This window comes from Chionomys nivalis, chromosome 7 (genome assembly GCF_950005125.1).
Source record: "Chionomys nivalis chromosome 7, mChiNiv1.1, whole genome shotgun sequence".
Classification (NCBI taxonomy): domain Eukaryota; kingdom Metazoa; phylum Chordata; class Mammalia; order Rodentia; family Cricetidae; genus Chionomys; species Chionomys nivalis.
In genome coordinates this window covers 101,938,751-101,961,091 of record NC_080092.1, presented here as the reverse complement: position 1 = coordinate 101,961,091, position 22,341 = coordinate 101,938,751, and the positions used below count along the sequence as shown (strand labels likewise).

Sequence of the window (22,341 nt, the reverse complement as noted above, 5' to 3'; positions counted from 1 at the left end):
AGGAAGGAACACAGTCTGGAGAAGCTTTACACACCAGAACCCTGGAGGCAAGAGAATGTAGGAGAAGTTCCAGGAGGGCCTGGGGAGGGGCACCAGCATAAAAAGTTCTAGGTGACCGGAGGGAATGTGCAGAAACACCCTAATAGGGATGGGCAAAAACAGTGCTTAGAACTCCGCAAAAGCTGGGAAATGACGGAATCCAACCCTTCCTAAACCTCTGCTCACATGGAGAGCAAAAAAGGCCTTAGCTGTCCTCAGAAGCCAGTAAATACTGGTACTAAGTTCATGGCATCTCCAGCATGCCACCTCGTGACCTCCAGAAGGACCTCCAGGGACAAGGTCTAAAACAAATCTAAAGAATCGTGAGAAAAGAAGCTACACACAGTCTCTTCTCTCCACACTCCACACAACAGTCCCAGTAAGAATGTTTTCTGCTAGTATGTCTATTACATATACCATCCGTCTAAAACCGTCTCTGACACATGACCTCCTGCCGTTCCCACTACATACACCGTCAGTCTAAAACCATCTCTGACACGCGACCTCCTGCAGCTTCCACTACATATACCATCAGTCTAAAACCCGTCTCTGACACGCGACCTCCAGTAAACTGCCTCTAAGCAGCCTCAGGCAAAATGAAGAAGGGCCCACTCCAGAAGGAAGCCGATTTTGGCTGTTGGTGGGTCATCTCTAAAGACACAAGGAGAAAGGACTGGAGCTCCCAAAATGCTGATAACATTACTTCCTGCCAGAAGAGACGGCCCAGAACGGAGCTGCCAACGAGGGGCCATGAAAAAGGAGTGTCTGGACAGGTGTATGCCCCTGCTCAACTCTCTACTTCCAAAGCCCAGGAAGAAACCATCACATCCAGAATAGTAGGCATTAGGAAGGGGGCAAAACCGATGCCTCTGTCTATGAGCACACAGTGCCAGTCTGTGACCCAAGGATCATACCCACCTAATATGCCACATTACACACGGGCCATGCGCCCACACACCCAGAATGTCCTGAGAGGACAATCCATTACGATGCAACTCCAGACCTCAGACACTCAAAGGTCTTAGTGTCCACTCTGGTTAGTAGCGACATGAGGCCTATAGATTCAGAACGTTCCCTCATTCTACGAAGCTCTCCCCATCCGCCGTACAAATGCAAAACCCACACTTGAAGGTGAAGACCTACATTCCCATGGGTTCAACACTGGCGTCACTTCCTTCTAAAGGTTTAAGACACATAATGGTGCTGAAAAGAACAACGTCTCGGACAACTCAAGTTTTCAAGTTTAACCTGAAGAGGGAAAAAATAGGCTTTGGGGTTCTAACAAACAGCTCAATTGAAAGAAAATACTCTAGTCCACAAGAGCAGACAGCCACAAGGAATGACCTACCTGAAGCAGTCCAACACAGACCCCACCACATCGTCTGCCAGCTCTCTGGGAAGCCTCCCAGCCATTCTACCAATCCTGAAAAAGAAAAAGCAAGAGTTTATCTGCTATATACACGACCATCTTGAATAAGTCTCCCATTCCCCAGAGGACGGCAAGCCTCAAATACTGCTCAGCAACAATGCCAAGGACAGGGCACGTGACTCTTTGGGCATGTGAACAGGGTGTGTGGTCACCTCTCCCCAGAGCAATACAGACACTGAACTCATCACTGATAAGAGTCCCAGATACCAGAAGGCCGCAAAAACCAACCTAGACTCTCTCCCCTATACACTGCCCCACTTCCACAAAAGGCTAGTCCAGGCCCTGCACAGAGGAAAGCAGAGACCTGAAGTCAGGCCCAGAGGAAGGCTCCTCCCAGCATGCTCACTGTGCGTTTGTCTATCCCTCCCAGCTGCTATGGACATAGATTCCCAGGGCAGCCCCCCTTCGGTCCCCTCCTATCTGTGATGTCAGGGGAACCTGTGAGCAGGACACAGCCCTGCCTCGCTCTATTTTTACCACACAGAATCTCTTCAACAACCTAACATGTAACTTATAGGAACCAACTATTACTAATATTGGCCTCACACCACTTCAGGGAGCTTAAATTTAACCTCAGAATTTTTCTTTAAATTTTTGGGTTTCTGAGACAGGGTCTCACGATGTAGCTCTGGCAGCCCTGGAACTTCCCACATTGGTCCGGCTGGCTTTGAACTCACAGCAATCTGCCTGCCTCTGCCTCCCAAATGCTGGAATTACCATTCCCAGCTAGTAATTATCTTTAAATGTACAGTATATAAAACAATAGTTCTACCATTTGAAAACTACAAACTATTTACAACTCTCAAAGCCCATGCAAGGTTTTAAGGAACACTGGCTTGGACACACCTGCCCCCTCACCACCAGCACTCAGCACTGGCCTCACCGCCGGCACTCAGCGTTGCCCCTCACCTGGCTTCACCCAGCTTCTATACGTACCCTTTGGCTGCAGACCACCGCACCACAGTGTCCTTGTCCTTCAGCCCAGTGAGCAGTTGCTCTGCAAGAACCAGGACACACACCATCAGTCCACACAAAACCTTAGTCCTCTTCTTAGATGCAAACTACTCCACCAATCCTGTACTCTACTCCAAAGCATACACTGTGCGAATTGTGCTGAGAATCTTAGCGTTAGCCAGCCGTGGGTTACACATGCCTGTAATCTCAGCACTCGGCAAGCTGAGGAAGGAGGAAATCAGTTTGGAAACCCTAGCACTCAGGAGGCCAAGGCAGGCAGATCTCTTGAGTTCAAAGCCAGGCTGGTCTATACAGAGTTCCAGGCCAGTTAAGGCTACACGGTGAGACCGTTTCTCTAAAAAGTAAGAGTCTGAAGCCGGGCGGTGGTGGCGCACACCTTTAATCCCAGCACTCGGGAGGCAGAGGCAGGCGGATCTCTGGGAGTTCGAGGCCAGCCTGGTCTACAAGAGCTAGTTCCGGGACGGGCACCAAAGCTACAGAGAAACCCTGTCTCGAAAAACCAAAAAAAAAAAAAAAAAAAAAGAAACCCGAGACATCTGGGAAGGCTCCCACAAGGGAAGATGAGGTCTTTGGGGACTAGCCCAGAGGCAGTCAGAAGGCTATCCCCAGGTCACACAGCCCTACAGGCCCAGTATGGTCCAAACACTGGTCAGAGGGCAAACCCCAGAAGAATTGACATGGATAAAAAGCTAATGGTCAGGGTGGGAAGAAACAAATCAGCAGACTGGGTGGTCTTTGGGGGAGCAGAGCGTGAAGTAACACGCCTAAGGCAGGTAGGTGGGCAATAACAGAGAAGGAGCAAGAGAATTCATCCTGTGTCTACGGAGTTCAAGGTGGTTTAGAGGGACTCAGGACAGGTGTTGTGGCGCAGCAACCAGGGAAGAGAATCCTAAGCGAAGAGGGGTCGTCCAAGAAAAGACCAAATACATGTGAGTGCTGGCTGCAGAAACACTACTACAGAGGTCAAGGAGACGATACAGACAGTAGGGATAGACAAGTCTGGGGAAAACTGTCCTGAAAAATGAATGGACAGAACACAGCAAGGGAGATGATCACGTGGCTCTGTACCTCCCGCCAGGATCCTCCCAGGAAGTGGAGGCTGAGGATCACACTCCATCCAGCATCCATAGTAAGGAAGGGAGAGTGAGAAGACAGCGATGAACCTGAGGCTGGGCACAGTAAAGGGGGGACTGGGAACCCTGGGTCAAGATTCCTGATAAGTGTGGAGGTCTACAGTAGTCTGAGATGATGGAAAGTGTGCTCGGACAAGACAAGAGGATAAAGGTTGGAGACACGAGTCTCATGCTCGGACAAGACAGGAGGATAAAGGTTGGAGACACGAGTCTCATGCTTGGACAAGACTGGAGGATAAAGGTTGGAGTCACATGTCCCATGCTCGGACAAGACAAGAGGATAAAGGTTGGAGACACATGTCCCATGCTCGGACAAGACAAGAGGATAAAGGTTGGAGACACATGTCCCATGCTCAGACAAGACAGAGTATAAAGGTTGGAAACATGAGTCCCACGTTCCAAATCTGTTTTCCTGGGAGCCCTGATTCCCTGAAGACAACCAGGGAGAGCAACTTAGGGGTCAGGGTGTACCAAGGCAGTGTGGAGGGGTGAAGGGACAGAGGGAAGCTGGCACTGCAAGAGCGAGTGTCCATGGGGAGGTCAGTCAGGGGTCAGGTGAGGAAGGGAAGGGAGGGTAAACAGAGAAGAAAAGCACAGACGTGCGTGACACAAGCTGTGGCTCCACTTACCTATCACACTCTCCACCCCCTCTGGGACATCATAGTCTTCATCGCCATCAGAAGTTAAGCTATCGGACAGTGGCTTCTGCTCACTCTTACCCGGGGCACTGAGCTGCAGGTTGGCAGCCAAAGACCGAGAGCCACGCTGATACCTGTGGAGAACAAAATCATCTCAGGCTGGCAGGCACAGCCTGACCCTAAAAGCAAGTTGTCTGGTAAGTGAAGGCATCAACTTAGCATCCCTCAAAATCATACATGAGGCCTGAAAAACTCTCACACATCATACAGACTGGGGGAGAAAGAAGACTACCGATGTAATACTATCAGGACAAGCCTCAAAGAAAGTCAACCTAGAGCAGACGCATGCCCTAATTCTCAAGAGCCATCCACAACAAAGTCTGAAGGCAGAAGGCAATGGCAAGGTCTCGCCACAGGCTACACATGAAAGACATCAGGGCCTCACCCTTGCTCACAAGCAAATGGCTGCCTTCTCCAGCTGCTTGGCATTCTGGCCTCAGCCCTCAGCCCAGGCCACAGGGCCCACTCCTTACCTATACACCAAGTGCAGCTCTGAAAAGATCTCCCATCTGACTGGGGAACCAACAATAATGTGGTTCATGGACACCATCATCTGTCTGGCCCTTTCATGGACACCACTCAACCATCATCTGTCTGGCCCTGACCAAGCAACTCCCTGCTAAGAGTCGGCATGCCAGAGTAATGAAAGCCCACCTCCAAAGAGAATTCAAACCTCCGAGACCCACTTGGGTCGAGGCAGGGTGCTCTCCTCCCCAACACAGAATTGCAGTTATGCACCCACCTTTACCTCTGTCTCACAGGCACTGCCAAGACTGCAGCAAACACACAGCACGGTGCTGCGCAGGTCACTAGACAGGCACGAGCTGCGAGAATGAACATAAAACTCACACACAATCTCCCTCACGTCCTCGGTCATTCCCACAGTGAGCAAAAACAGGACAGGACCCAGAGAGAAGATCAGGGGAAAGCTGCACAGAGTTCTCAGCACTCAGGGGATCTTAGGGACACTGGCTATCGAGTCCAGAGAGGACCAGAAGTTCCAGCTCTCACTTAAGGAAAACCTGTGTACAGAAGAGAAGAACTGAAATAAACTAACAAAACTAAAGCCAACACAAGACAGGAAGTGGATCCACCCAGCACACCACAGCCTCTGAAGACCAAACTTCACCACCTGCACTGGGAAAAAAGCCTTTAGAGAGTAGTGCTAGGAGATATAACAAGAACCTGAGAAGAGAGAGAGAGAGAGAACGAGGAACTGGTCACAGTAGTTCATGCCGGCAATCCCAGCCCTTGACAGACAGAGACAGAAAAAAAACAGGAAATCAAGGTCATCAAAATAGCAAATTCAAGGTCAGTCAGTCTCCCTTACAGAAGACCCTTTCCCTGCACAAGTAGGGAGGGAGAAATAAAAGAGAAAAAAGCAAGAGAAAACAAATAGCAAGAGGGTGACCTTAATATCCAATCATTAGTCAGGCATGGTGGCTCATTCCTTTGATCCCAGCACTCGAAAGGAAGAGACAGAAGGATCTCTGTGAGTTTAAGGACAGACTGGTCTACAAAGCAAGTTCCAGGACAGACAGGGTTAGGGCTACATATACAGGCTCCATCTCAAACAAAACAAAACAAACACCAGATCATATTTTGGTCTGGTTTGGTTTTTTTTTAAGCGACAGAGTCTTACTACGTAGCTCTGGCAGGCCTGGAATTCAGCATGTACAACAGGCCAGCCGTAAGCTTTCCTCCTACCTCACAGAGTGCTAGGATTATGAGTGTGCCACCAAGCCCAGCAAAACCTAATTCTATTAATAACTACATTATTAGGTGTGCAAAAATAGAGACAAATAATGGTAATATTGAATTATTTTCTTAAATTAAGCTTCTTAGTAGCTGTGAGCATTAACTGGACACTTCTGGACACACAGACTAGCTCTAGCACAGGTGAGTTTGTCCAATCAGCTGACAGCCTGGGCAAAACAGAAGGCTGCCTTGCCCACCTGCCAGCCTCTGGCTAGGTCACAGGCTCCTCCTGAGTCTGCAGACTCAGACCTTAGGTTTCACCAGCTTCCATACTGTGCTCAAATCCTACTGGTTTTGTTTCTTTGGAGATTTTCCATGAGGTTTGAGAACAGATCACTAGAATGTGGCCTACTAAACAGCCTGAGAGTGAAGTGCACACTAACACATGAGGATATTTCAGTTAGACATCTCTAAAGCCTAAAATACTTCTCTGGAATTCACCACACTTTTGGAAGAAGTTTTAACGAAACTTATGTAACTTTTCTCAAATGACACACATTGATAATTGTGTGCAGCTCAGTGGCAGAACGCTCACATTCAATAATGTTAATAGCAACAACGCCAGCACCTTCTAGACATGATGGCACATGCCTAGGATCCCAGTACTTAGAAGACAAAGAGGAGTGCGACTCAAGGCTAGCCTGGGCTACAGAATATACTGCGAGATATTAGAAGACATTGTATCTACCAGCAAGAAAAGCCACTTTCACTTCTGAACAAACCTTCCAAAGTGAGCCAAGTTTTCTCTGAGAGGTGACTAACCAGAAAGCTTTCCCCCAAGAGCCCAAGAGCCCAAATCGACACCTTGGAGGTATACCTGAGCCGTACCTTAGGGAAAGACAGAGCAAGCTTCTCCCATTACCATTCTAGCTTCAGCCATTCTGCTGAAGATACTGAGTCAGAAAATAGCCAAAAGACAAACTATTCCTTCAAAACCAGAAATATTCAGACACCAAAGGGGAAACCAAAGCAGAAGACTTTGCTGTTCAGCCCACACAGGCCTCTCCTCTTGAGAGAAAAACAAGGTCACAGGCCTAACTTACCTCCACTTGGCCACCCTCGGCTTCAGGAAAGTCAGCCCCAGCCTCTGGACAAGCTTCACACCAAGCTTCCGCAGCAAGGTCTGGTTGCTCTCGGGGAGTCTGCACCCATCAAGGCACTGGAGCACAGTGTTGGCTGCAGATGAGAACATGCAACTCAATGCGGCAGGAGGTGGCACGCACCCCTGAAATGGGTCAATCCCCCGGGCCCAAGGTAGATAATTCACACTGAATCCCTGTGCGAGACCTCTTTCTTCCCAAGTTATCTGCCGAGAACTGCTAGAGTGAAGCCTCTTTATTGTCCTAACCATGGAACAAAAAGTAGAAATGGCCCAGAGCATAAGAGAAGTCTTTTTGCTGCAAGCAATCATGCAGGGCCTGAGGGACACTGGGGCACAAGTGTGGGCAAAAAAAAAGTCATTCAAATTTACCAGTGCTTCTGGGGTTTGTTTTATTCAAGGAGTGCTCATTCAGCACTATGCTAGAATGGAGGCAATGCTAAGGCAAGACACTGAGCCCCAAGGGAGCATAATAGGACGATCTCTTACATGAGACCCTGGGTTGCATAGGCCATCCAGGGAACTACGGTGGGGCAGAATATGATAATGGCATTCTACAGTCAAAACTAAAGCCTAGGATAGAAACACAGGGCTAGGTCTCTGAGATGGGCTGGAAGTAAAATAGACAAGACTGAGACCAATCACATAAGGGTGAGGAGGAAAGAAGACAGAGTGGGAGGGAGCCGGCAAAAAGTCTAGACAGAGAAACAGGACTGGGTGACAAGAGAAGTGAGGAAGGGGTGAGGGGACGGGGAAAGGGTGTGAGGCCACAGGCAGGGAGGATGAGTCGGCAGGAAGACAATGAGAGAATTGATGGGTAACAAAAGAGGATGTGATGAAGAGGAGGGAGCACGGGGAGGGAATGAAAGGACAGGGGAGGAGGAAGGAGAAGGACTGACGTAGTGCAGTGATGGAAGGGATTGGGACAAGACCAGGGAAAGAGTGAGAGGATACAATGAAGGAGAAATGGGTGGCAGTAAAGAGGGAAGAGCTGAAGCAATGAGGAAGGGGACGGAGTGATCGGGATCAGAAGTGAGAGGCCAGGAAAGAGGGCGGTGGTGAACCAAAGGAATGAGCGAGGAGGGAAGGTGGGGCCAATGGAGTGGGAAGATGGGAGGACAGAAGGGGAGGATGAGGGGATGGGGAGGAAATAAATGATAAGAAGGCATGAAGTAAAGGGGAGGGGATATAAAGTGATGGGGAATAAGGACGAGGTGGAGGAGGACGAGGTAATGGGGGTGGTGAGAGAGGGAATGAGGTGATGGTGAGAGATGAGATGTTGAGATGAAGTGATGGGGAGAGGGTAGTGGGGAGGGGGCGATGGGGAGGGGCATGAAGGAGAAATGAAACGGTGAGGGTGTAAGGAACAGAGCAATGAGTATAAGGGATGACGCACGGGGAGAGGCGCTAAGATGATATGGGGGGGATGAAGCAATGGGGAATGGTGACTCAGGAAAACAAAGCAGCTATAAGGTCCCAGGTGACCTTAGGACCAAGTCTACTATGACCAGGCCCCTCCACGATTAAGTCAGGGCGCTTGGAGCATTGCAAAACCCAGCTCTTCACTACAGAGCCTTTAGTAATTTCCTATATTTCAAATACATAGTGGAATAGTTTATCATAGTTATATTAAAGAACAAAAAACAAAGTCAAAGAACTTACAGTGTCCAAATAAACAAAGCTACAGGTTCATGCTTGAGTAAAAGTGTCCAAAGACTCACAGCAGTATGTTTATTCTGTTATAATACTGTTATATGTACTGTTAAAATACTGTTTTATTTATATATATATATATATATATATATACTGTTAAATATACACACGCACACACACACACACACACAGTTATATACACTGTGTCACAGAAGCACAAACTCACAGCAGTATGTTATTCTGTTATAATACTGTTATATATACTGTTGCAATACTGTTTTATATATATATATATACTGTTAAATATATATATGTATATACACACACACTGTTACATACACTGTGTCACAGAAACACACAAACTCACAGCAGTATGTTTATATTGTTCTTTAAATTAATCTTACCATAGGGTAGACAATCTTCACGTTTTCCATGCTTAAATATTTGAGCCTGAAAAAATAATAGACTTTAAATACATTTCTAAGTTTAAAATGTACACAAGTTATCAGAACAAACTCATTACATCTTCCAGAATGTTTGCTGAGCATATACTTGTGGAATATTCCTTTATACCAGGTGAATATATGTCACTGTGTCTGGTTTACTAAAGAAGCTGACTGGCCTTAGCTGCACAGGATAGGTTGGTTAGGTGGGAGAACCAGACTAAGAGGACGCTAGGAAGAAGAGGACAAAGTCCACACTGAACCACATGGCCGAGCACAGATTAAGAAATATGGGCTAATGTAGTTAGCTAATAACAAGCCTTAGCTATTGGATAAGCATTTATAATTAATAAGAAGTCTCTGTGTGGTATTTGGGAACTGGCTGGCAGGACAGAAAAGTCTGCCTACATACACCACCGGGTAAAGAAAGTCAGTTCCTGATAGAGGGAAGTTTAGAAAAGGAATCCTCCAACAGGTCTGCTCATAGCAAGAGCACACCAATGGAGTCTAGTCCTCCAAGGGGCTCTGATCCTAACCTGCAGTGCGTACAGACTGAACTAGAGGTGCAAAGTCTCATCATTGTCATCAGTGTACAAATTCAGAGCTGTAGTGTAGCGAGCTGCGTGAAGCCACACCTGATGGCAATGTAGAGAGCTGCGTGGAGTCGCACCTGATGGTGCTGGCTCCCGCCCTCCGCGATCCCGAAAGCGAGTGCTCTCTGTGATAATCAACTCCTATGGCTAAAGCCTGACTTATGCTATTATCACGCAATGACTGTCAGCTGCTTGCATATGTGTGGACCTATGGGCAGTGCCCACCTGGCAATCTGGGGTTGGTTGCCCATGCCTACTTAAGGGCTGGGAGAGGTTTGCCCGGGGAGAGAGGGAGAGAGATTTTACAATTGTCAAAAGGTCCTGAATAAAACTGCAGTGAGAAGAGCTCCGGTGGTCGCGTCATCCTTGCTGGTCGAGGGGGGCCGCGACAGTTGGTGGCCCGTACGGGGACAAGACAAGTGGTGCCGCGTACGGGGATCCTCCAAACCTCTCTCCGTGGAGCCCAGAACTTGCTGCAGTCAGGGGGTGCACCGGATAATCCTCAGGTAAAGACTGGGGATCCGCGAACAAAGCGGGTTTTCCACTCTCGCCGGTAGAAGGGAGAGTGGGGGTAATGAGAGCTGCGACTATAGCAGACGGATCAAAGTGAGAGCCACGACCAAAGTGGACGGTTTGGTGGCGCACGCCTTTAATCCCAGCACTCGGGAGGCAGAGGCAGGCGGATCTCTGTGAGTTCGAGACCAGCCTGGTCTACAAGAGCTAGTTCCAGGACAGGCTCCAAAGCCACAGAGAAACCCTGTCTCGAAAAACCAAAAAAAAAAAAAAAAAAAAAAAAAAAAAAAAAATAAAGTGAAAATAAAAGAATGGGATTTTAGAATGGGCGCTTCAACATCACACCTGATTTTTCTGGCTCTTAACGAGCTGTTAAGGAGCACATTGGAAAGGTTTTTGACTAAATGTGACACAATTGCTCCTTGGTTTGCCGTCTCTGGCAATCTTAATGTGTCATCCTGGGACAAGCTTGGTAGAGATCTGAATTTTGCTGCTGAACAAGGTACGCAAAGGAAGGGAATTAGATTCATGTGGTTTGAATTACCAAGACCTCCTGAGTTTGCAGTGGAGTGTGAGCAGCTGCGGCTCCAAGGCCAAGCAGTGTTGAGGGTCTGCGAAGCTGCAAATACCCAGGACCTGCCTTGAGGACCAACAAGGCCAGAACGCTAGGCCACTCCCAGCGTGTGCCTCAGGGCATAGAAGCTCCCTCGCCTCCACCTTCCAGCTCGGTGGGGAGGTAGAGTCTCCGCCTCTCCCCAGTCACTGCTGCGACCTGTGTCTGAGCGCAGCTGAAAATGGCAGTAAGAATGCAACGTCCCCGCTCAGCAGGAAGTAGCCAGACAGATTGACAACGCCCAAATCCCCTAAAACGTGTAAGTGGGGACCCTTCAATGGTGGCAGAGCAGCAAGCCTGCTTCCCTGAGTTCTGCTCCACTCCGTGCACCAGTCTGGACCCAGAACAAATGCAGCTGGGGCAGAAAGGCAGCTGGAGCAGAGCTTTGCTAGGTGGCTGTGGTGGAAGGCACATTGCCTCAGCAGTCGGTGCCTAGCCTGGCGGATGCCACAGCAGTGCTAAGAGTATCAGCAAAGCAACAAGTGCTGGAGCTGAGACAAGCTGGAGCACAGACGCCACAGGGCTGCCCGAGAACGCAGCGTAGCTGCAGGGCAAGGAAAAGGTAATGGCAGTTTTAGGCTCTGCACGCTGCTGAAGAGTCTGCGACAGAGCGAATTTAAATCAAGAGACTGCCCTATTGTAAGAACAGGTACCTGTGTGTACTGTTTTAGCCAAAGGGTTGGTAGAATACCATAGCCCAAATGGGAGGTTGGGTCTAGTGGTGATTAGGAACCCTACTGCTGGCAATCTCAACACCTGTTGTCATGGGCATTTATCTTTAAATCCTGTGTAAGATCAGACAACCCATGAGAATACAGCATATGGTCATTTAGCAGAAGCAGGATCAGCTGAGCTGCTAGGGAAGCCAAAGAGGTGCACGAGGGAGAAGGTGTCTTCCATGCACTCAGCTGACAAGAATGAATGTGCCACGGGGGTATGGCAGCTGGGGTATGTTGAGAGGCAAGTCCATACCCTAGTCTGTCAGACATTTCTATCCATCCAGGGCTGTGTATGACCAGCATTCAGTATGAAAGATTAACCCATGCAGCTAATCTGTCTAAAGAATTGTCTAGATATCTTTTAGGTAATTGGTCTGGTGAATTCGAAAACTGGAAAAGCTGCGGATGACGATTGCGACTGCAGATTCCACACGCATGGATGCCAGCCTGGCAGAAGGACTATCCTCCTGGATCACTCCATGGATCATCTGAAGGAGTGGGCGGGAGTAGGAGCCCTAACAGGCTTAATGGTGCTTGCCTCCCTGGTATGCCTGTGGTGCGTCTGTCACATAAGGGTTTCACAGCATCGCAATGCAGTTAAGATCATTCAGGCCTTCACGGCCATTGAAGCAGGACAGTCTCCCCAAGTTTGGCTAAAAGATAGAAGCGAGCACAGGATGCGAGGCTTGGGCACTGCACTTGAGGTAAGCATACATCAACCTCAAGAAGAGCAAGTCTGATTGCATGTGGGTTGGTGTCTAACTCCCACCTCTGTAAAAAGACACCGGACAGGTCTAGTGTTCTCTGGGTGGATGACACCTGGACAGACACTAGTACATGTTCCATTTTTAACAGAGATCAGACCTCTACTCTTGCCTGTAGCTTTACAAAACAAAAAGGGGGAACTGTAGCGAGCTGCGTGAAGCCACACCTGATGGCAATGTAGAGAGCTGCGTGGAGTCGCACCTGATGGTGCTGGCTCCCGCCCTCCGCGATCCCGAAAGCGAGTGCTCTCTGTGATAATCAACTCCTATGGCTAAAGCCTGACTTATGCTATTATCACGCAATGACTGTCAGCTGCTTGCATATGTGTGGACCTATGGGCAGTGCCCACCTGGCAATCTGGGGTTGGTTGCCCATGCCTACTTAAGGGCTGGGAGAGGTTTGCCCGGGGAGAGAGGGAGAGAGATTTTACAATTGTCAAAAGGTCCTGAATAAAACTGCAGTGAGAAGAGCTCCGGTGGTCGCGTCATCCTTGCTGGTCGAGGGGGGCCGCGACACTGTAGACCAGAGGATCCACACCAAGGTGAAAAGCCATGGAAGTCTTTCTTCCTCTCTCACACCTTAGCCAACCCAGGAGGGTTCCGCCCTCCTCGCCTTCCACAGAAGTCTTCTACCCTCTGCCACAGCTTACCACTGGATCCAGCACCTCCCAACTCACCCTCCCTGTGACGGCAGCCACACAGCATGCAGATCCTGTACACAGTGCTAGATTTGGAGGGCAGCAGCAGACAACCATCTGACTTCACTAGAACTAAGTCTTTCTGTCTAGCATACTCGCTAGATTACTGGTGCTTGACCCTTCAGTTAGAACACTGATCCTGATCTCCTGGAATCTGTTCCTGACTTCTACACACGCATTATGGCAAGCATGCACCAAATTCACACACACACACACACACACACACACACACACACCACGCACACATGAATAATTTTTTTAAGAACACTGACCCTCACTGAAACACTGGTCCTCACTAGAATTCTGGTACTTCTCACTGGAACACCTGTTCTCTTTCACTAGAGCACTGGTGCCACACTGATTCCACACATTTACACACATGCAAAACACAAGCACAAGTGGACATGTGGTTCATGCCTATAATCCTAGCACTTGAGAGACAGAGACAAGAGGATCACCATCAGCTTGCAGCCACCCTGGTCTACACAGCAAGTTCCAAGGTATCCAGAGCTATACAGGAAGAACCCTGTCTCAAGAAACAAACAGGCAAATAAAGCATGAGCATAAACACATGTAGACACACAAGTTATAAGCATTTAAAACCAGCATAAACACATGTAATGGCATAAAGCAACACGTATACACATGCACCAAAATCAAAATAAGGTCCAATCAGTGTCTAGTCATCTGCATTGGACCCTTCCTGCTGGTCCTCACAGGCATACATACATACACACACAAAGACATACAAGCATCCACATAAACACACACACAATGTAGACACACACGTATAAGCATCCACACAAACACACATTAAAACATAAAATCCAGGTCCTGATGTCAAGTCCCAGCTCCACCCAGTGCTATTAATAGAGCCCAGAACTCTGATGCTTGTTGACTCCCCAGACTGTCAAGCTGCTCAAGCAGAACAGGTAGTGGCAATGAGGAGTCTCACCTGAAAGCTGGGGCATCACAAGGCAAAAACTCTAAAATCTTTCCAGACAAGGGTCCTGCGGCACAAGCTGTGTCAGGCACTAGAGCAGAGATAAGCTCTAGTCTCTAGTGGGATAAGGCAACCCAGCTGCTTCAGCTCCCACCTGGAAACTGGGACCAACCAACCACGGATTCAAAATGCTGGTACTCACAACCCCTTAGCAGAAGCCACACTGTCTTCCTTCAGCTCTTTCCACCAGCTCAACCCCAGTCCATGAGTGACCGTCCTCGACAGAAGTCCCCATAATTTCATTTCTCTCTAGAGACCCAACAACCACAGACGGATCTCTTCAACACACTCAGAGCAAATGAATGGCAACCCAGGACTTAGGCCCTTAACTGTCACCTCTGAAACACCATGTCATAGCTTAGAAAATCATCCTTGAACCTGAAGAGGCCTCAGGGAGGTGTCACCAAGGAAAGCTTTAGTTTGGGCAGGCCAGAAGGAACCTGCCAGTGAACCCTAGGACCCTGCATGTACTCACTTTCTATACCTGCCGCACTCAGCCGCTACACACAACTGGACACAACACAAGCACTGTACACTGTAACTCTGGAGCTGGTCTGGCACCAGGAGTAAACAAGGGAAGAGCATGGCCCTGCTGGCCACCCTGACCACCATGTGGGACAGAGGCTGACCGCACCCTGCTGCCCACCTGTCCACCCTCTATCTCACAGCACATAAAAGCCAGCCCAGGTCTGCAAACTGGGAACTCACACAGTTCAGGCCCAGATCCTAAATCGCATGGGGATAATACAGAAGTGAGACCCTTTTCACTTTTAAAAAGTCCACAGCAGCCGGGCGATGGTGGCGCACGCCTTTAATCCCAGCACTCGGGAGGCAGAGGCAGGCGGATCTCTGGGAGTTCGAGGCCAGCCTGGTCTACAAGAGCTAATTCCAGGACAGGAACCAAAAGCTACGGAGAAACCCTGTCTCGAAAAATCAAAAAAAAAAAAAAAAAAAAAAAAAGTCCACAGCATCCATGTGAGGCTTTGTGCCTGTCCAGAAAGCAGCCAGGTGCACAGGCGACAGCCATAAAACAGACAATGGCAACCACGCTTAAAGCATCATGAACCTCAAAGCACCTATACTTCCAAAGCATACTGAAATCAGAACTGCTGTGTGTGTGAGCAACAACTTTGCTGCTTTAGAAAGAAGTTCAGAGGGTGTAGCTCAGGTGTAGATGCACTTGCCTTCCATAATTAAGACCTGGACTCACAGGCCCAACACACACACACACACACACACACACACACAAAAGTAGATCGATGTCCAGAATAAGTAGCATGAGAAAGTCAAAGGGCAGTGACTTCAAAAGGAAGGCAAAGGAGTGTCATGACCTGTCGGGCAAACACCTCAAAAGAAATTAGCATAGGTCAAAAAATAGAAACTTTTAGCCTGGAGGTGGTGGTGCACACCTTTGATCCCAGCACTCAGGAGGTAGAGGCAGGCGGATCCCTGTGAGTTGGAGGCCAGCCTGGTCTACAAGAACTAGTTCCAGGACAGGCTCCAAAAACTACAGAGAAACCCTGTCTCGAAAAACCAAAAGAGACAGAGAGACAGAGAGAGAGAGAGAGAAAGAAAGAAAGAAAGAAAGAAAGAAAGAAAGAAAGAAAGAAAGAAAGAAAGAGGAAAAACTTTTAGTGCTCAAGAGAAGGCTCAGCAGTTAAACGCACTGGCTGCTCTTGCAAAGGATCCAAGTTCAGTTCTCAACACCCACATGACTGCCTACAACCACCTGAAATTCCAGTTCCAGTGGATCCAATGCCCTCTTCTGGCCTCCATGGGTACTGCATGCATGTAGTGCACATACAGATAAGCAGGCAGAACATTCATACATATGGAATTTTTCTAAGAAAACAAAATAAATAAAAACTTCATATAAAGAATGGAGTTTGTGGTTTAGAATACTCCCACAAATAAAATCCTAGTAGAAAAAAAATCAATGACTTCACTACTGAATTCTAGCTAACATTCATGGAAAAAAATACCACTCTGCACAAACTCTAAGGAAATGCTTGCCAACTGGCTGTATGAGGTCACTGTTACCCCAATACATAGCCAAGATTACAATAGAAAACTACAACCAATGCCCATGGAATACAGATATAAAAACCCTTGAATGGACGTTAGCAAACTGACTCCAAAAGCATTCTACAAGGACTTTACATAATGACCAAATGAGGTTTATCCTTCATCTGCGAGGAATGCAAGGCTAGTTTAATATCCAGGAATCCATTAATGCGCTACATAGAAAATTAACATAACAACAAATAAAAATACACGATTAGTTTCCTGACGAAAACGCAATACACTGTAAAGGAGGAGCCGTCTCAACCTTATAAAAGGCAGCTGTGGAGGCTGGAGAGATAGGACAGCAGTTAAAAGTATGCACTGCTCTTCCAGAGGACCCAAGTTCAGCTCCCAACACCCACATCAGGTAGCTTAAAACAACCCGTAACTCCAGGGGTCCAACAGCCTTTTGGGGCCTCCACAAGCATTATACTCACATGACAAACTCATACAAACACACACATATACACTTAATTTATAATTTAATATTTTAATATAAAATTTAATAATATTAAATGATTTGATGAATGTAATACAGAACAGAGAGGCGAGTAGCGGGGAGAAGGAGAACCAGAGACATACCAGCAGTCACATGTATAGGAACATGTCATTACCAAGCAGGGTTAGTCCTCGGGCAGTGGCAGGTTAGGGCCACCACGGACCAGCCTCACCCCATCACGCTGCCACAGACGCCGCTATGTAACATCCACGATCGGTGCTTCTGCTAGACACTGTGTTGATGACATCATGATCCATGCTGCCCACAGAGACGATGCTAACACTGAGGACCAGGCTGATGCCCATGATCCAAGCTGTCATTGGAAACTATGTTGATGTCCACAAAATCATGCAGAAGTCATGATCCGTGGTACTGCCAGCTGCTATGGATAAGGAAGCTTCTTTTGCAGTGGTATCGATGACCGCAGACTCATTATTGAGAATGAGAGACAGCCATGGAGTAAGAAGGAAAGAAACATATATAAAATAGAGAAAGGGAAAGTACAGAGACAAAAGGTAGATAGGATAATCTAAGTTAAGAAAAGCAGGCTAGAAACAAGTCAAACTAAGGCCAAGCATTTATAAGTAAGAATAAGCCTCTATGTATTTATCTGGAGTTGGGTGGTGGGCACCCAAAGGGCAAAGAGTAAAAATAACCAAATACACAGAGTGAGTTCCAGGACAGCCAGAGTTGTCCTGGGGGTGGGAGTGGGGGCAACTATTCATGGAGCACCCAGGAAAATGAGAGGAAAAATGAATATGGGATTTTGATTTTTCATATAAAAGGCATCTCCACAACACTTAGGAGGCTGAAGCAAGAGACGAGAGCCACAAGTTCACAGCCAGCATGGGCTATACTTCATTTAAAAAAAAAAATTTTCCATAGTAGTTCAAACTTTCCAATGTTGATCAGGGCTTGCCCTACCCTGGGGAGAATGACTCTAGTTTCAGAGGAACTTGAGCCCTTGCACTGATTCATACACACACCTCTCTTTTGAGGATGCATAAAATCGGAACTAACACAGAGCCACCTCCTTTTCTGAAAAGCATAGGCAGCACCAAGGCAATTATACCACCAACAGTTGGGAAAAAAACACCTCTCAACACAGGAGGAGCAACCACGTCTGTTTTTGTTGTTCTAGAAACTAGCTCGGTGCAAGGCGCAAACAAAACGAGTTTCCCGGTAATCATCCTAAACCACCACCGCACCTTTCTACTGCTCCCCACCCAAGCTAGCTTCCCCTCCCTGGGGCATGTTCTCCAAGCCCTGTAAATCACAGGCTGGAGAGCCACACAGAAGCAAGTTCACCCTGCTGCCAAGCAAGAGGTGCTGGTTTGAGGATCCCTGAAGGCACTGCCAAATTCAAGCCAAGAAAAACAACTCCACCCCAGGCCCTTGGAGAAAGGTCCCTGCACTGGAGCTCAGGTGTGGCTGTCACAGAAAATGCAAGGTCTCTGAGAAGCTCACCAATCTGGAACCTTGGGAACACTGACGGGCACTAGACCGAATTCAAAGTGCAGCATTAGGGTAGCAGGTTACCACGAGCACTTCACTGGTCTCTCAGAAGGGCGCTGCTGTGCCCAGACCACCTCACAGACGGGACAAGGCGTGGGGCAGACAACAATTCTCCTTAGCTCTGTCCTAACACTAAGAAAGCTCCCCATCGTGAAAAGCTTAACAAACCAGTGATGCTAGAACTAGAAGGTGCTTTTAAACACGTCACACAGGAAGTCGCCAAAACTCACACAAGCAACCCCAAGCTGAGCACCCAAGTCAGGTCCTTGTCTAGGCTAGAGGATCTACCCTCTCTGCTTCTTCGCCAAAGCAAAGGCATAAGAAAAACAGGTCACCCCTGAAGGCCCTTCTTCCAGCACTAGGGGAAAAGAAACTCTTTCCACAAAGTAGAGTCTAGAAAACGGAGGCCTAGCACATCAACTGGCTTATAAAAATAAAGATGGGTAACGTCTTGAAGGACTCTCTACCCCAAGAACAGTACATAAGAAAGGGGGTGCTCAGATCCAGGGCAGGACCCAGCCCCAGAAGCACCATCCTAGCCAGAGGCATCACCTGCCCAATAGGCAGACTGCTGAAACTGAATGTCAATGATGGGAATAAATAGCTCATTAGAATCAGAGATGGTGTTTCCTTCCATGCCCTCCCTCACAGCCCCAGCTCTTTGAGGGGTCCCATGACCACAGATGCCCTGGACATTTCTAGTTTGATGGTTCCCTAGATGACAGTGCCTCTGGGCCACTTCTGAACTATGAGATCAGCCCAAATTCTCAGGATATAAACTACCCGTTGGGCAGTTTCAGGTCTGACCATAACCCAGAGGCAAGATTTCCAGGAAAGAGTGTTTCCTTACTAGAGAAACAAAGCCCCCTCTTCTAACACATAAATGAAAGAAATTATCCCATTAACAGAAGAATTTCAGAAAGTGAAAGCTAAAACATCAAGTTCAGGTTTGTTTGTTCATTTATATGAGACAGGATCTCCCTACACCGCCGGATGACCTCAAACTCATGATCGTCCTGCCTCAGACAAGCATATACCAGCACAGCCAGTTCTGGAGAATCAGTTCTTCCCAGCAACAAAAACACAATTACTCACTGCAACCTCCATGATCTGAAAAGAAAACTCACCAATAGGAAAGACTTTCAACAACAGGAAAATGGACCAATGTTAAAGGTGAATAACACCAACCCCTCAAGTCTGTGTTATTGTCCTTATTTCAATTTCTAGTGCTTTTTAAGTAAAAATAACCATTCCTCAATAACTGAGTGATGTGAAAGAGTGTGGTAGCAGTCCTCCCACAGAGAGCCCAGGACCGAGGGTAGCCCACCACCACGGAGCTTTCCAGGCTCAAAGGCAGGAGCCATGGGCACCTGGAGGAATGCCCAGTATGGCAGAGGCACCTGAAGTCAGAGACCAAAGCCCAAACTTCTCAATGTGGAAGTGAGGGAAAAGGAGGAAGGAAAGAAGCACAGGCAAGGAAAGGCTGAGGCGGTACCACAAAGACATGACACACGGAAGCGGGGCAGCGGTCCACACAGTGCCCGCAAAGCCAACAGGATCCAGCAACGCCTTTGGCTGGGAGGTATCAGACTGATCAAGAAAGGCGTTGTGGCACATGTCTACAATCCCGCTGGTCCAGAGCTGGAGTTAGGGGAATGAGTTAGCTCAAAGCAAGCCTGGATTCTACAAGAACTCTATGTCAAGGGCCCTCCAATGACCCCTCAGAACACAGCTCAGAATGCAGAGATCCTATACCCTCTGTCATAAAACGAAACAGCGGGGAGGGGTTGGGATAGAAGGCTTGTCTGGCGGGGCTAAGCCACTAGAATGACCTAGTCCAAAGGACAGACGATCTGTACACTGTCAGGACAAAGTGTCGACTGCCCAAAAGTTTTGAAAGAGGATACAGAGGGAACAATTTCAGGGAGCTGATACAGACATTTTGTTGTCCCACAGCGAGAGCATGACCTTCAGCCACAGAGGGCTGGCCAACCCACTGGCCACAAAGGACCCAGCTTCTCCAATGAACAGACATTGGCTAGCAGCCATACAGACGCTCAAGACTTCATCACCTGAGCTAACCAGTCCACACACAAACAGGAGGACAGTGCCGGGTGCCCAACTTGGAAAACTTGGTGCACTGATGACATACTCCCGTCCTCTGTGCACAGATGGCAGGAAGACCCCCAACCTGTCCTTGGCAGGTCTTCCTTCTGAAGTGTCTCACTCTCTAGTCCCCTGAGGGCGGCCTATTTCATACAGAGAACGCTGTCTTGACCGTGGAACAGCACACAACTTCAGGGACCCCAACAGACAGGATGATAGTACGGGCCTGTGAGCGGCGGCTGCTCGTCCGTCCATTTCCCAGGTGCCCAGAACCGAAATAATCATGTAGAAACTATACTAGTTTCAACACTGTTAGGCTACTGGATTTGGTTCCAGTTCCCAGTGCACGCAGAGGACTGCGAATCGCTAATCTTTCTGTGAATTCGCCCCCTATTAAATAAGCTTTTATTATACTCCATTCTGGGCTAGTGTGGAATTATTTTACATAAATTGCAACAAAAGGCCCCATGGAACTACTTCAAAGTAGGATGGCTTGCCCTACTATCAGAAGATAAAGACTTGTGGTACTTGCACACAGCAGACAGGATAGGCTTGAGTGAGGTCAAAAAAGGCAAAGGAGCCACACTACAGGATGAGACGTGTGGGGTGGGAATAAGGTATCATGGAGGGGTGGCTGGAAAGCCAGGTGATGCTCTGGACAAGACAAAGGAGACGAGAGAACCAAACAACACAGCAGGCATGGAAGACACAGGCAGAGACAATCTCAGTCTCTCTTCCTCTCTCATAGACACACACCGCCACCGCCGCCGCCAACACCTCTACCACCACCGTCAGGCTTCCAGATTCACAAGGCTAAGGAGGACAACAGGCATGAGGTGAGACTGTGACTCCAGAGGTGTCTCAAGTGCACCCACAGAATGAGGGCTCTAAACAAGGACAGAGAGCAGGAAACAAGGATCAAGGGCAAAGCAGAGATGGGGTATCAACAGTCAAGGCCTGAGGGAAGCATATGAGAAGGAAGGCCAAGGAAAGTATGGGCAACCAGATATCAACATCTGTCCAGAGGCCAGGTGAGAGGAGAGAGGCAGGTGGAGTTGTGAAGTATTCAAATGGCCTGCCACAGAAGTCACAGCCAAGGCTAAAGGGGGGTGTGGGGTGTACCATCTCCTCAGCCTCCAGCACTAACCCAGCTCACACCAGCACAGGAATAAGGAGGATGAGGCCTGTGACCTACAAAGTCCCTCCCCTGTACTGCCAGCATGTACGGACATGTTCCTACGGCGCTCACCTATGTAAAACGCTGAGCTACATGAAATTAGATAGAGCGAGAACGTGCAGTTCACAGTCTACTCAAAGCCTAACGCAGGAACTTATTCCCCTGAATTTACAGACATGCAGCACTCAGTGCTCGATCCCCACACTGTCACATGTTTTCTCCACCCCAAAACCCTACTTTTGGGGCTAGCAAGATGGCTCAGTGGGGAAAGGCCCTTGCTGCTGTCAGGACTGCGTTCAATCCCTGGGATTCTTACGACGAAAGGAGAGAATTCTTTCTGCAAGTTGCCCTCCACGTGAGTGCTATGTCGCACACACCACACCCACAAAATATATAAAAATAAATAGAACAAAAAGAAAAGCTACCCTGAGCATCAAGGCACAACCATCCAGACACTCTGCCCTTCGCATTCTGAGCATCTCCAGACACCAGAAACCCCCCCAAAAGAAGCCAAAGTCCACAAAGTCATAATAGGCTAAGTTCTGTCTAAAGAGCATGTCGGGTACCGATCACTCTCCACACAGTTCTAAGGCAAGAAAAGTTTGTCAGCCAAGTACCACACCTACGCCTCAGGCCACTAGGAGAGATGAAATCAAAAACAGCTAAAGCCTATTGAGAGGCCACGGCCAGGACAGCTTGGTCAGGCGACTGAAGGCCCAGGCAGAGCCAAGTCCAGGACACTGGTCCATGCCTGTCCACGCAGGCAATCCAGTCAACAGTCACTTGTGCCCAGGCACCTGACCTCTTTCATCCTTTAAACCACAACCACATATAAGAAAAGACACCGTAT

General features: G+C 48.2%; 1 protein-coding gene across 1 annotated transcript in view; it reads right to left on the bottom strand.

The window, feature by feature from the left end:
- Window positions 1–22,341, bottom strand: part of Tbcd (tubulin folding cofactor D) — a 151,190-nt gene that overhangs the window by 104,252 nt on the left and 24,597 nt on the right. The window contains exons 8-12 of the mRNA XM_057774425.1: window positions 9,189–9,234; window positions 7,076–7,208; window positions 4,206–4,348; window positions 2,405–2,465; window positions 1,388–1,462 (exon numbers count right to left, since the gene is read on the bottom strand). Coding sequence (XP_057630408.1) covers window positions 1,388–1,462; window positions 2,405–2,465; window positions 4,206–4,348; window positions 7,076–7,208; window positions 9,189–9,234 — 458 coding nt within the window. The remainder of the gene's footprint in view (window positions 1–1,387; window positions 1,463–2,404; window positions 2,466–4,205; window positions 4,349–7,075; window positions 7,209–9,188; window positions 9,235–22,341) is intronic.